The sequence below is a fragment of the Rhipicephalus microplus genome, chromosome X, assembly GCF_043290135.1.
Source record: "Rhipicephalus microplus isolate Deutch F79 chromosome X, USDA_Rmic, whole genome shotgun sequence".
In the NCBI taxonomy this organism is placed as follows: Eukaryota; Metazoa; Arthropoda; class Arachnida; order Ixodida; family Ixodidae; genus Rhipicephalus; species Rhipicephalus microplus.
The window spans coordinates 5,231,468-5,245,637 of NC_134710.1; the positions used below are offsets into that span (position 1 = coordinate 5,231,468).

The 14,170-nt window shown below is 44.8% G+C and overlaps 1 protein-coding gene and 1 long non-coding RNA gene across 4 annotated transcripts in view; one reads left to right on the top strand and one right to left on the bottom strand.

Moving 5' to 3' along the window:
• Positions 1–11,307, bottom strand: part of LOC119175633 (uncharacterized) — a 237,041-nt gene extending 225,734 nt beyond the window's left edge. For all 3 annotated transcript variants that reach the window (XM_075881728.1, XM_037426540.2, XM_037426539.2), the window contains exon 1: positions 11,170–11,307. In XM_075881728.1, the coding sequence (XP_075737843.1) occupies positions 11,170–11,292 (123 nt within the window). In that variant the 5' untranslated portion in view covers positions 11,293–11,307. The remainder of the gene's footprint in view (positions 1–11,169) is intronic.
• Positions 9,612–14,170, top strand: part of LOC142777389 (uncharacterized) — a 48,541-nt gene continuing 43,982 nt past the window's right edge. Inside the window, exon 1 of the long non-coding RNA XR_012888066.1 lies at positions 9,612–11,357. This is a non-coding gene — a long non-coding RNA (uncharacterized LOC142777389). The remainder of the gene's footprint in view (positions 11,358–14,170) is intronic.

The following is a 14,170-nucleotide window of genomic DNA, read 5'->3' on the forward strand; positions in this document are numbered from 1 at the left end:
TTCGATGAGCCCACGTATTAGTAAAAATGTACACACACTACGTAATGATGTACTCACAGTAGAGAATTAGGTCGTCGTGATTGAATTGATTAGAACAAACTGCCATAGTGTCTGTCACCCGCTATCCAATGCACGAAATTGCGATTCCAGCCGTTCTCTATATCGTGCGTCGTCTGCAACCTTTAGGTAGCGATAGAAAGAGACGTCGCCATCTTTCCGCCGCGATTGCCTCGCGTTGCGGCAACTTTTCAATGGTATTTGAACATCGCTTTCTCCTTTTTGGGGTTAACGCGTGCGGCATGCCGAAAATAAATGAGCTGTGCGGCCACTTCTCAACGCGTTGCAACGTGGTCACATAGCTCCTTTCAAGGTTGACCCTGTTGGCGCCGTTGCCAGGCGCGGCCGCTAGGTGGCGAGCGTTTAGTTGGAGTCGTGAGTTGCAGGAACTGTCAGCAGTAAAATGAGTAGGAACGTTGATAATGTTAGCCGAACCATACGAAGACCTTACGTCAAGGAGGCATCTTTTACCAGAAGAATCATACTGCATATCGATATTGAAATCTCCCAGTACTATAAGACGTCTTCTGTTGCTATAGTTACATCGGCACTTTATCCATATGCGTAACAAAATTATTTACATTACCGGAAGGGGGTCGGAACACTATAGCGACATTCTAATGTCATTCATCATTGCAGTCGATAATTGATAATCGGTATGAAGCGATTACGTGTCTTTTAAAAGGTTGAAGCGCACGGTATTTTTCATGTACAATGAGACGCCACCACCAACTTTGTTCTTTCTGCATGGGGAAAAATCAACATGACCACCAATTTTCACGGCCTTAGCAGTATTCGTGAACCAGGTTTGAATAAAGGCAAGTATACGTCAAATTTATGCCCACACAAGTCACGATTTATTGTGACGTCACATGTTTTGTTACTCAGGCTTCTTGCATTTAAACAAATGATATAGCAAAACCTGCCTAAATAGCTGACTGAGTGCCACACACATGCTGGAAATTCTGCTGCACTGTAATAGCCACTTTTAGGTGAATAGTTATCCATGATTGTGGTAATGTGAGATTAACAACCATCGTATTGTGGGTTCCTGCAGCAAAACCACATTGATTAAAACTTATGAATACAGAGAAACACAAGAGCTATTTTTTTTTTCAATGTAGCAAAACAAAGTTATAGATGTGTCACTGACACATATATAACTTTGTATTCGATAGAAATGCGCTTCCTCGACAACATCTAATCAATATCCAGTATGTCGCATCTGGCTGTTTTTTGATAAAACAAACGTGCATCCCGTGCCCGCTTCCAGTTGCCTTGGTGGCACGCAAGCAACAAAGATGCGTCAACGCAGCCCGTTTCTTCTCGCACAGCCGCTTATGCAGTTCGCCCGTCCTGGTTCCGCACAGGGTCAACGGGTGGCCCCACATGGTTTCCCCGTGCCATGGCCAGCAGCACCCTGTCCTAGGGGAGGCTACGGCGTCGAGTGCATGCCTGTCAAAACCTGGTCAGACCCCGAAAACTCGCCACTAGTTTTGGTTTCAAGGAACATGCACGCTCGTAGATGTTGCCCGGCATCCTAAGATACAGTTGAACAGAGTGAGGTAGACGTGAATGTTCGCATTTATTGGCTTTCACAAGTTTTTACAAATAAAAAAATTGATGCCACGGTAAAGAACTTCTCTTTTGTTGATTTATGTCTTTTCTTATTACTTATTTTCTGAGTTTTAAGTGAGACGAAGCTTGGGAAGTGATTGACTTGCGTTCACAGCACTTGCCTCCTCTCCTTCTCGCCACTCGCTCAACGATATTAGAAGTTATATCGCGCTCAGTTATCTCGATTGGTTGGCGTGCATGCCAACAACGGGAATGACGGCAAGTGGTGGCGGGCAAATAACGGAAGCCGCAGTGAGCTACGCCGAAAGCGAACCACACATTTGTCGAAGATGGCTTAATCGGACAACACATTGTTTTCCACGGCTCTGAAGTGTGCTTACTCGCTGATTTGTCGTTGCGCGAAGGTTTTTCAGCCTTTTCTAAAGGCCACGGGTGAGCAGGAGAACTTGAACCCATTACTTGAGCAGGCATTAATTTTGCATGGTTACATGAGTAAACCGCGTTCTCTGCACGCCTCACTGGACTGACAGAAGTGCGGTGTCACTTGTTTCATTGGTGAAGACGGCAGCCAAGGTCCTGTCCGGAAAATGCGTTTATTCAAAGGCTTCAATTCGAGTTGGCTTGGCTACACAGTCTAAGCTTCTTTTATTTTTGGCGTGTCGTTCAAGTCATATCAAATTATTATAGGCTGTTTCCTGCTCATTAAATTCTTGAAGCCGCTCTTTGAAAATTTGTGAGTTTTTTGTCTAATACTGTCACTAAGATACACGCGATGGACTACATTCTTCTAAATATTATTACAGAGAATGTCGGTAGAGCCAATGTTTTGACAAGTGAACATTTCTTGGTCATGGCAACTCCGTTGCCCTGACGAAGACAAGTCAGCTTGCCGGAACACTGTTTCCAGCGACGTCCTTTCTCAAAAAACTTCTGATCGCTTCAAGCCTCTCCGTACCTCTGAACTTCAGTCTCGTTTGGTACACAAGTTCCGTAAAAAAAAAAAAAAACTATGTGCGCCGTCATAACAAACGTGATTGAGTCAACTACAACGTGTACTACTCTTGATTGTTAATTTTCGCATTGGTCTGGATATTCTGGGTTCAATGTTTGTTCATTATGCCCGTATGTAAGTTGTAAGTTTAAGCTGATTTTATAGATTGACACTTTCAGTCTACGTGTATGTGCTTTATATACGAAACGAGTAATAAGAAAAGTTAATTTTATTTGGGCCGATTGAGTTTCATCTTATACTGAGACATCAGTAAGCTTAACTTTCGTCTCTTCAGAACACACGGACAAAATTCAAGAAAAAAATATTAACAAAATTTTACAAATGGCCGCATCGCCCAAGCGGACCTGCAACAAGGCACGAGCGTCTTCCGCTTGTATGCGAAGCGGGAAAGGAAGGGTTTCGCGGCAAACGCCCTCTTCTCAGTTTTTTGTCTTTTCTCTCTATTTGGTGAGCTCGCCGGTGACGTCATGACAGAAATTCTCTGTTCGTCATTTATTTTTTGTAGCATGTCCGGCAGCCGCCAGTGGTAAAAGCGCCGCTGCGTACCTGCATGCGAGAGCGAATACATGGGAGGTATAGGGAGTTTCCACCCACGGTATAGCCATGTGCGATATTGTCACAGAGTCACGATATTGACCTATTCAGCAGTCGATGGTCCTTGATTGATTGATATGTGGGGTTTAGCATCCCAAAACCATATTATCATGAGAAACTCCGTAGAGGAGGGCTCCGAAAAATTTCTACCACCTGCGGTTCATTCTATGCCACCTGCCTGTCTTCGCATCTCAGCTGCCAAGACCGGAACGTCTGATCTGCCACCCATCTGGCTTTCTTTCGATAGAACATGCGTGCATCCCGTTGCCGCCTCCAGTAGGCTTGGTAGCACGCAAGCAACAAGCATGCCTCAACGCAACCCGTTTCTTTTCATGCTGGTAACTAATTGCCACCGTTTATTTGCAATGCCCTCTCCTTTTGCTGCTTTAGTCGTGCTACCGAGCCCACACACTCTTCGCACTACTGTTCATGTTTGCTGTTCTGTCGTATCCTAATTGTTGCTGCAGTCCGGAGATAATGAACGAAATCCCGGACCCAACACACGCTCTACTGGCGATGCGCCCCCTGAGTCTGACTTACTCGCTGTATTAAATAAACTGAAAGATGACCAAACACAGCTTCTTTCAGAAGTAAAATTGATTCGAACTAAACAGGCTAAAAATGACAACACAATAAATGAAATTCAACGGACTTCACAAGACGGAGGAGGACTGTAGCTCGCTTGGTACAATGAAAATTTAGGCGAAGGAAGCGCTCATAGAGGGAAACTCAGACAAGATTGCATCTCTGATGACCCGTTTGGAAGATCGTGCGCGTCGTTGTAATTCAGTATTTTTTGGGTTAGAAGATGTGAAAGCTCGAATGAACCTGAGAAGAAAGTAATTTTCTAGAACCACCTTAAAGAACCAACCCTCCCGTAAAACATTAAGCGCGCGCGCATACTCGGATCATTTACTGCAAACAAGAACACACTTTCCAAATAAAGACGGCTAATTTTAAAGACAAAGACTGCATTCTTCAAGCTAGCAGAAAATTCAAAACTCCTGGAAATAATGTTAGTGAGGATTTCTCTGCTTACACACGTCTGGCCCGCAATCGCCTGACTGAATTTAAAAATTTTCCGCATTTTGAATCAAAGCTGCGACATAATAAGGTTATTGTAGTTAAAGACACGTATGATTTCGACCATGCCAGAAACGAAGTTGTTCGAAAATATATCCTAGAAATTGAAAGAGCTAGCCAGTTCCTGTGTAGGGAACGGTCTATGTTTTCTATATACCTACATTAGGAATTTATTACCCAAGCGTGAGGAATTGTGCAGCGTGATAGAATCATTCAATTCCCATCTTTTGGTACTAACTGAAACATGACTTCACCCTTTCATCGATGATTTTGCGGGTATGCCTTCTCTCCCTTACTCAGGCATATTTAGGTGAGACCGTCAAAATAAACCAAAGGGAGGCGCCACTCGCCGTGACCTGAACTGCATTCCTATATCAGTTACCTCCACCTTCGAAATAATTTGTGTAACCTATCGTATTAAGTGCCTGCCATCGGCCGCCCGACTCAGATGTGCCATTCACCGAACGTTTTCATGACGCTCTTCATCGCGTATAACGTCTGTCTACAATGAACAATTGTATCGGGCCAGTTGGTAAGGATCCATCTTGCTAGGAAGCGCAGCCACTATTACACAGAACACACAACACAACACTGTGTGTTTTCTGTAATAGTAGCTGCGCTTCCTAGCAAGATGGGTCTGTCTACAGTCAAGCCAGCATTTTGCTCATTGGGAATTTTTTAATTACGCTCCAGTTATTTGGTCCGATCTATCGTTGATGAGAATGAAACACAAGAATGAGAGTGAGTTTGTAAACACGTGCCTTACATTACGTCATCTTAAATTGTTACTCCCATCAATCGACATAGCACTCATTCATCGACCATCATTGATGTGATACGTCACATCCTAAAAGCATACTGACCCTGATGGAACAAGTGACCATCTAATCGTTCATGAATCATTCTAGTGCAAACTTAAACGTCTCGCAAAGGCTAACGAAATGCTTACACTTTATGAAAAAGGAGATAATCGAATTATGAACAGGGAGCATTCTGGCATTCTTTAAAAGTTGACTTCTCGTCCCGTTTCGTTGAAGTGAAGTGGTCCCTTTTTTAAAACAGAAATGCACAGACTTATTAAAAAGTGTTATCCCACAGTTTCCACTGAAAGGCGTGCAACGTCACCGTGGCTTTACCTTAAGCTGAAAAGGCTGAAGAAAACAAAATGGCAATTCGAGCAAGCAAAACTTCTGACGACTCGCGTGCATGGGCAAAATGTCGCACTACAGCCAAGGCATGCGACGCTGCCCTAGCCCAGACGAAGCTCCCTTTTTTTATTTAACTCTGCCAAATTTTAGCTTATTAATCCAAAACAACTTTGGAATATTATCAATCTGGAACAGCGCAGATCCTCCGTATATCTCGACAACGGTAACGCCATTGCGTTTGTCGCAATGACGGACACCCTAAATTGCGTGTTTTGCTCTGTTTTCACCCAAAAAAGTTTTTTAATCACCTTCCTCAATTCACGCTCCTAAATCACCCCATTATTCCTGAGATCATAATTTCACCTGAAGGGGGTTGTCAAAATAATTGACTCACAAAACGTAACTTCATCTGCTGGACCCGATGGATGTATCAACTCTAAACTGTTAAAAAAACCAAGTGAATAACCAGTGTAATTCTGTCTCATGTTTTTCAACAGTCATTCTCATGCAGCACCCTGCCACATGATTGAAAGTTAGGTAAGATTGTTCAAGGCCCCTCGACCTACCGCCCTATCTCTAACCAGTCTCTGCTCTAAAATTATGAAACATATCATCTATACCCATACTGTCAATTTTCTGAACTCTGTGAATTTTTTCGATCAAGGTTAACATGGGTTTCCAAAACTTTCCTGCGAAATCTATGTTACACTATTCCTCCACGATATGGACATTGAACTTTATTGTAACACACCCACCGACGCCCTTCCCATTGGTTTTGAAAAAAAAAATTGATAAGGTGCCACATAAATGCTTGCAATTAAACTTTCACGGCTTCACTTACATGTCCTTGTTTTTCGTTGGGTTAAGGAGTTCCTCGATATTCGACAGCTATTTGTGCATGTAAATAATTCATTCTTAATACTGAATTCCCTGTCTTATCAGGAGTCCCACAAGGTACAGTATTGGGTCTCCTCCTTTTCGCTGACATCAACGATCTGCCCATTAACATTCATTCAGACATACGCCTGTTCACCGACGGCTGCGTCATTTATCGCCAGATAATCAACTTCACCGATAACCTACTGCTCCAAAACAATTTATCAAGTTAAATAAATGGTGCAGTGACTGGTTAATAGTGGTGAATACTAACAAACACCCCTCGTTTTTTTTTAATAGACGGCATGACTACCTGGTACTCAAATATTTTCTTAACGGCAGCATCATTTCCTCACAACCTAGTACTAATTACTTAAGTATTACTCTCCGTAACGACCTCACTTGGGCCACTCACACAACCAATATTCTAATGCCACTAACCGTACTTAGGCTATCTTAAGCGAAATCTAACACATGATCTCCTCCGGCGAAATCACTAGCTTTAAAATAATAATTCAACCCAAGTTAGAGTATGCTTCTTCCCATAAGTGTACTGCGCAAAAAAACGGACGGAAACACGACGTACAGAAAAAGGACAGACAAGCGCAGACTATCGACTGAAGCTTTTTTGCAAGACCGAGGCAGTATTTCTAAAAGTTAATTCGAGCGCGAACACACGACACGATCGCTCACACAGGCACACACCCAGACATCAAACACACACAGCGCGTGTGCGATTGATCGTGTCGTATGTACGCGCTCAAATTAACTTTTAAAAATATTGTACCAACTAGCCCAACAACAAGTTCTTTTACGAGGCAGTATATGAAGAAACAAATAAAAAGCAAGAGAAGGCAAAGGGGGGGGGGGGAGAAAAAGGCACGAGGGAACAAGCCAACAACACCAGGGCAACATCAGAAATAGCATGAGCATCATGCAAAACCTAGATAGCTCAACTCCTTATCGTGTATGGTCACAGAGGGAACCCAGACGCACGACTCGGACATCTTGTGAATATGCGCAGCCTCAAAAGCTCGCACACTCTGGTTTTTATGCCCAAACAGCACAGAAGTGTCATCAAAGAGCGGCACACAGCCGCATTCTCTACAGTGGGCTGCTAAATGAATGCTGGAGTCGCCTTTCAGAGAATCAAAATGTTCTCGAAGTATAACATTTATACAGCGACCTGTCTGACCCACGTATATACGATTAACCATATGTACGATTAACACGTGTTGTGTAGATCAGCTAACAAGCTGATTAGTCACGTACGCAACAACTTTCATAAAAAATGACAAGTAATGAAAACAGGAAGAAAATAGTGTCAGTTCCATATGCGCACAAGATTGCCCATAACTTAAAAAACGTAGGTAATCGCTATGGCCTAGAATTAGTTTTTTCGGCACCCAACAAGCTTAGTAAAATATGTTCCAAACTAGACCGTAAAGTTTCCATAGCAGTAAACACTAATGCTGGTAGTTGTACGGTAAATCACACAACAAAGTTTGTTAAGTGTAGCCTATCAGTCGTGTATTGCTTGCCGCTAACGTGTGGAAAGGTATACATCGGCCAGACGGGTCGTTGTTTGAACACCCGACTTTAAGAACACAAGCGATCATTAGGAACTGACATTCATTCTCACATAAAGAGACACTGTTCCCAGTGTGGCTGCTCACCACTGTACAGTGACACAACCGTAGTCTTCCGTCATGGAAACCAACTAACCAGAGAAATTGTCGAAGCCTTTCACATTAAAAAAAGAAAAGAAGGATGCATTAGTCAGTCATCGGTTTCGTTAAGTAACCGAGAAGCCAGCTACCTCGAAGGACTTAATTGAGATCAGTGTTTGCATGTGTCATACTCTCCTTTTTGTCGTTTCAAAATTTTGTTTCAAACACGTGTGAACTCCCGCAATTTTTTTTTGTTTTTATTGATTTGATGTTACCCAGGGCTGTTTTTAGTTATGTCATCTAAAAGTGTCTAAGCTTAACTGCCGTGTACTATCACTTGAGTCTGCGCAAAAGCTTCTGTTGGCAATGATTCAGTGTTCGTAGTTCTTTTCTGTGTCGCTAGGGTTATGGGTTATATATGAAGTGCTGCTTCTGAAATAAAAATTAGTTGCGAGTGTAGCGAGTGTCGTGTTTTCTTGTCCTCTTCGTCCCCGTGAGTTTGCGCTACTACACCATATGGTTAAATGATGTCTCACCAACTAGCACAGCTCTCAACCCTATTGTATATACGACTACATGACAAGGGAATGGAGTAGACATCACCGATGATACATGATGCATTATATACAAATATGATTAACATTTCATGTACCTTGGTGAACATATATGCGATCAACGACTCGCTTATCTACATTGGCACGTAATGGGGATAACCCTTTCCTGGCAGAAATAACCACTCGGACGTCATATCTTGATGCCACATTTTTGAGGCGGTGAGTAAAACCGCTAACATATGAAAAAATCAGCAAATTTCTTATGCTTCGCCTTCTCATCCAAGTTGCAACCAACACCAAGGCCTCTTTTTATTTTCTTTATAAACTTTTCGCAGACCTTTAACAATACATCCCGTGGGAAGCCTGCGTGTCTAAGTTTCTGCACCTGCCCAGAAAAACTTTTTTTCAGCTGAATGAGTGCAGGATTTCTTCAGTGCATCGCTAAAACAAAAGAGTGCAATCGGATGTTTAACCAGTTTCGTATGGCCCGGTTTATAGTTCAGCACACGTTTCTCAGACCGAGGGGTGTAGCACCAACACACATGCGTGGGCGAGAACTGTAGCTGAAGGTCCAATGATTGGATACATTGATCCTTCAAGTAGTCCGAAGTGAACTTCTGGCCAAGACCACACTCCTCAAAACTTTTTAAAATAGCCACTGACAAATATCCAGTTCCCTTACGAAAAAAACGATGCAGTCATCGATATAATGAAAAAACTCTGATTACTGAAGCCTGTGAAAAAAGTTGGAGCGCCCGATCAACTCAGAAAAATATCGCTTAAAACCAGTGTCACCCTAGACCCAATACATACACTTTTTTCTGCAGGTACACCTCACCTTGGCAAAAAATGAATAAAGTCCCCTGGTAAAAGAACAAAAGTTCTGTGAAAGATTGAACTGGCATGCCACTTGGACCGTTCGTGCACTGTGATGTTGTTGTTGTTGTTAGTGGTTCATGAGGAAAAGGAAGAAGGCACCTAATTTCTGTCTGCCTACAGGCGACACGGCGCAGTGCCTGTGATGTTTCCCAGGTTTTGTTGATTTGGCCCCTCGTGCCTTTTTCTCCTCCCCCTTTGCCCTCCCTTGCTTTTTATTATTTCCTTTTTATATTGCCTCGCTCTTGCAATGAAGCTTCAGTTGATGGTCTGCGCATCCCGGCTGCGGCGGCTGCATTTCTGATGGAGGCGGAAATGTTGTAGGCCCATGTGCTCAGATTTGGGTGCACGTTAAAGAACCCCAGGTGGTCAAATTTTCCGAAGCCCTCCACTACGGTGTCTCTCATAATCATAGCGTAGTTTTGGGACGTTAAACCCCACAGATCAATTCATTGATAGTCTGCGGTTATTTGTCCTTTTCTTCTACTTCGGGTTTACGTCTGTTTTTTGCGCAGTACACTTATGGATCAGTACCAAATTGCCCAAGTAGCCAATCTTCTATGCTTCTTCCGTCTGGGATCCTTCTGAATGCATTCTATCCGATCTAATAGAATTAGTACAAAACCGCCCCGTTGTATTTATTTATTTTGATTATTGATATACTACCTGTGTAACTTGCCTAAAGAAAAGGTAGCTCTAGCTAGTCTTCAGACACGGAACAAAATTGCAAGGCTGTCACTCGTTCATAAGTTTTTCATGTTCTGCGTAACTGTTCGTCAATGAATCCAGCTCATCGCATCTCTCAACACATCAGCCCTTATAAAGCCGTATACCCTCCCCATGCCCGCACTGCCACGCATTTGAAATTATTCTTTGTGAAGACTGCCATCGATTGGAACCCGTCAGACATCGTTTTTCCCACCAAACATGCTCATTTTAGCAGCTCCGTTGAGGCCCATTTTGTAAATATTACCTTGTTTGTTTCTCCCACTCCTCATGTAAAACCCTGTGTATCCTCGGGGTATTTTGACCAATACATAAATATGTTTTCTTCGCCATATCACTGCGCGTCATGTGTTCACGCATGCGCGGAAACGTCTTCTTTTTTCAAGCTTCTAATAAACAGTTGGCAGTTCGGCACTTCACATTCTTCCTCCTCTTTTTTTCACGAAATATATTTTGCGCCACCGTCAAGCGTAGCTACGCAATGTAAAGCACTAACTGACCCAAAAACTTTAGGCAAATACCATTCGGCAGCTCGCGCTCAAGTCTTTTGTTTCTTCGCCGGTGTAGTGTCTACTTAGTGCAACTTCAACGATAAACAGCAATAATAAAATTAAACTTGACAAGTTAAAAATAATTTCGACAGCAATACGCGCGTGCATTCACACTGCAACAAATATATGACTAACACTAAAATGACACTCTTTATCCCACTGATAAGGATAGTATTCTATTTATCGCTAGGTTTCACTGCATTGACTGATTGCGCACAAGTTTGCTGATGTTTTGTTTGCTCTAAACGATCGTTCGTCTCACGAGTAGTGGATATCGTCCGTCAGCGCTAACGCACATCAGACGAGCCACAAACACATTGCAAAGAAGAATTTTCTGTAGATATGTGAACTCATTTGTTATCGCGATATGCACAGCGGTGCGTTACCGCACTCGGTTCATGGCCCCAAGGCCAGTGGATGGGACGCGTGGCAGAAGCAGCTCACCTTTGCGACGGCGGTCAGAGAGGCCGGCATCCTCCTCGGCAGTTCGCGCTCGACTGGCTTCCTTCCGCCTTCCTCCGAGCAGTGTCGCTTCGACTGACCTCCGTCGGGCCGGCGGCTCATCATCGTTTCTGGAGAGGCTCCGCAGCAATGGCGCACGCTGCGGCTGCTGCCTCGCGCCTGCCAAACGTGTGTGTATGCTTTCTTTCAACGTACTATGAAAACATTACATTACATTTACCGATACCTGGCCAGCGTTGGCCGAAGTGAAATCATTCCACCGCATATATCGACACCGACGTGCCTGGGGGAGTCACAGTGATTGATAAAGGTGCTGTAAATATCAAGCAACAGATCTTATCAGCTTGTTACTGAAACATCACAACAAATCTGTTACGTTTGGGCGGTTTATACTTCTGATTCGCGGGCAGACTAAAGTCTTTTACGGCCCATTGACGCTGAAGCATACGGTGGCAGTGCCGGAAAAACCCTTTCCGCACCGATCGTACTGAATTCTGCGGCACCTGCCATCGGATTGCCTCATTGATTGATTTGTGGCGTTTAACGTCCCAAAACCACCATATCATTATGACAGACGCCGTACTGAAGGGCTCCGGAAATTTCGACCACCTGGGCTTCTATAACGTGCACCCAAATCTGAGTACACGGGCCTACAACATTTCCGCCTCCATCGGAAATGCAGCCGCCAGAGCCGCAATTTTATCCCGCCACCTGCGGGTCAGCAGCCGAGTACCTTAGCCACTTGACCACCGTTGCGGGGCGTCAGATTTTCTCACTGTAAACCAATCGGAGCGCTAGTCACACAATCAAAAAATCACAGTGAGCTGGTGATGTCTTTGTCATCGGAGCCCGTAACGACAACCAAGTCTTTTATAATGATCGTTTCATAAAGAATGCGTTTGACATCGTTCAGTTCTCGAGAACGAAAACGCAACTACTGTTGTCTGAAGTAACATTATTAATCTTTGCTAAACACCATGTTACCACGTGGCATAATTAATGACATTATCACGGTGCGACCAAGCTTATCGCGGTTTTCAAATCAGAATGAACGAACCAGCCCAGCTGCTCCGCCGCAGTAGTACCGTGGCTGTGGCACTCGGCTGCTCGGACCCTCAGGTGGCGGGATCGAATCTCGGCTGAGGTGGCTGCATTTTCGATGGAGACGAAAATGCTGTAGGCCTGCGTGCTCAGATTTTGGTGCATATTAATGAACTCCAGGTGGTCGATATTTCCGGAGCCCTTCACTACGGCGTATTTCATAATCATATGATGGTTATGGGATCTTAAACCCCACTCATCAATCAACCAGCCCAGCTCGCATCATTTCTTTTGCGTTAAATGCATGTTCCTACTCGTCAGGCATCACCAGAAAATTGCTTTCCAGTTGTTCGATGACTCTGCTCCTGTTCTGTGGTTCGCGGTGACGTAGGGTGACTCCATGCCAGCGTTCGGTCCTCCGCACGAAGAGGTCGTGTGAACAGAACTTGGGCGGCACGAGCGTTTCGGTCACTGTGGAAGGCGGATCACTCATTGTGAACAATCTTCCAGATAAAAGGACAAGAGGTTCGTTCACAGTGATAACGAATTACCTCAGTTAATGAGGTATGCAAAGTTGAGGTTCGGGCTTGAACCCGGGCAGACGCCTGAGTGCAGCGATAAAGCGTCTATTTACCGCACTACGGCTCTTCCTCCACGCTGCCACCGAGCACTCGAGTCAACGAGGGGCAACAATTCTGAACCTCAAAGACCTTTCCTCCTTAACTAGTGTAGAAGGTAGCCGAAAAGTAGGAAAGTAAATGGAGCAGTGGATCGGAGAGCCTGCAAGGAAGATGCTAAAGTGCGGGGAAGCTGACAAGACGCTCACAGCTTTTGGGACTTCCTGGTGAGTCGCGAGAAGTAGCATGAAGGAACTCGCTGCTTAAGGACCTGTTCATGCGCTGCGAGAGGCAGCATTGGCACTCTGGACGAACCTGCTTATCAACTTTGGAGCCAGGAGTTGGGCAGCGCTTGAGCGCTGCGCGTCAATACGCGAGAGGAGGGACAGTCGACGCGGTTGACTTCAGACAACGACAGGGGCGTTCTGGTGGATCACCCGGAGCATCAAAGGATTCATGCCAAACAGCGCTGGCACTGAGACGGACGCTATTCCAACTGACAAGAGAGAGAAAACATTTTATGAACTACATATAAGCAAAGTATGTGGGAGGGAACCCTAATCCGTGTTCCCTATTATAATCTCGGCGGCCAACCGAGCCCGTTTACCCAAGGCCTGGCAGACCTCGTCGCGGAGGGCATAATCCCACAGCTCTTTGGTGCGGAAGGGACGCAGGATAGCGGGAAGGGGAGAAAATAATTTTGTGGCGCACTTTACCGTAAAATAAAATACTGTTGGGGAGCTGCCACAGCCCGGGTAAGAGTCTGCGTAGCGGTCAGGGTACAATTTATGCATGAAGAGGAGGCTGGGAAACGCGTTTAGAATTGGCGGAGTGCCACCTCTTCCTTTCGCGAGAACGACCGTGAGGGCGGGTGCATGGTGTGTCTAGCTCTGGTGCAATATGCCAATATATCTCGGTATGTAAGTTGAGGGCCCACTTGATCTGGACTTCCGGCCTCGCCATGCCCAGCGGCTAGTTCATCGGGCGACGCATCACAACAAGGTGAGGCCTGTTTTGTGCTCTCCTAGCCCCCCCCCCCCCTCCCCTTTTTATTATTTTCACTGAATGCACTTGCGTTCAGACACATTCTGGGAGATGGCGGGTACAGATATAAGTGTGATGGAAGGTAACAGTGTGAAAGAATCTGATCGCACCCACGAGTTGATGCTTGAGATTGAAGCGCTATAGCTCAAACTTGAGCTATAGAAGAATAGGTCGTCGCGTGCTTCATCAGAAGGGCCGGAACACCGGAACCAGCTAACTGGTATAGGACGGTACGCGAAAGAGCTGAAAGCAGTCCCAGCACCCATGCCCACTAATGAGCC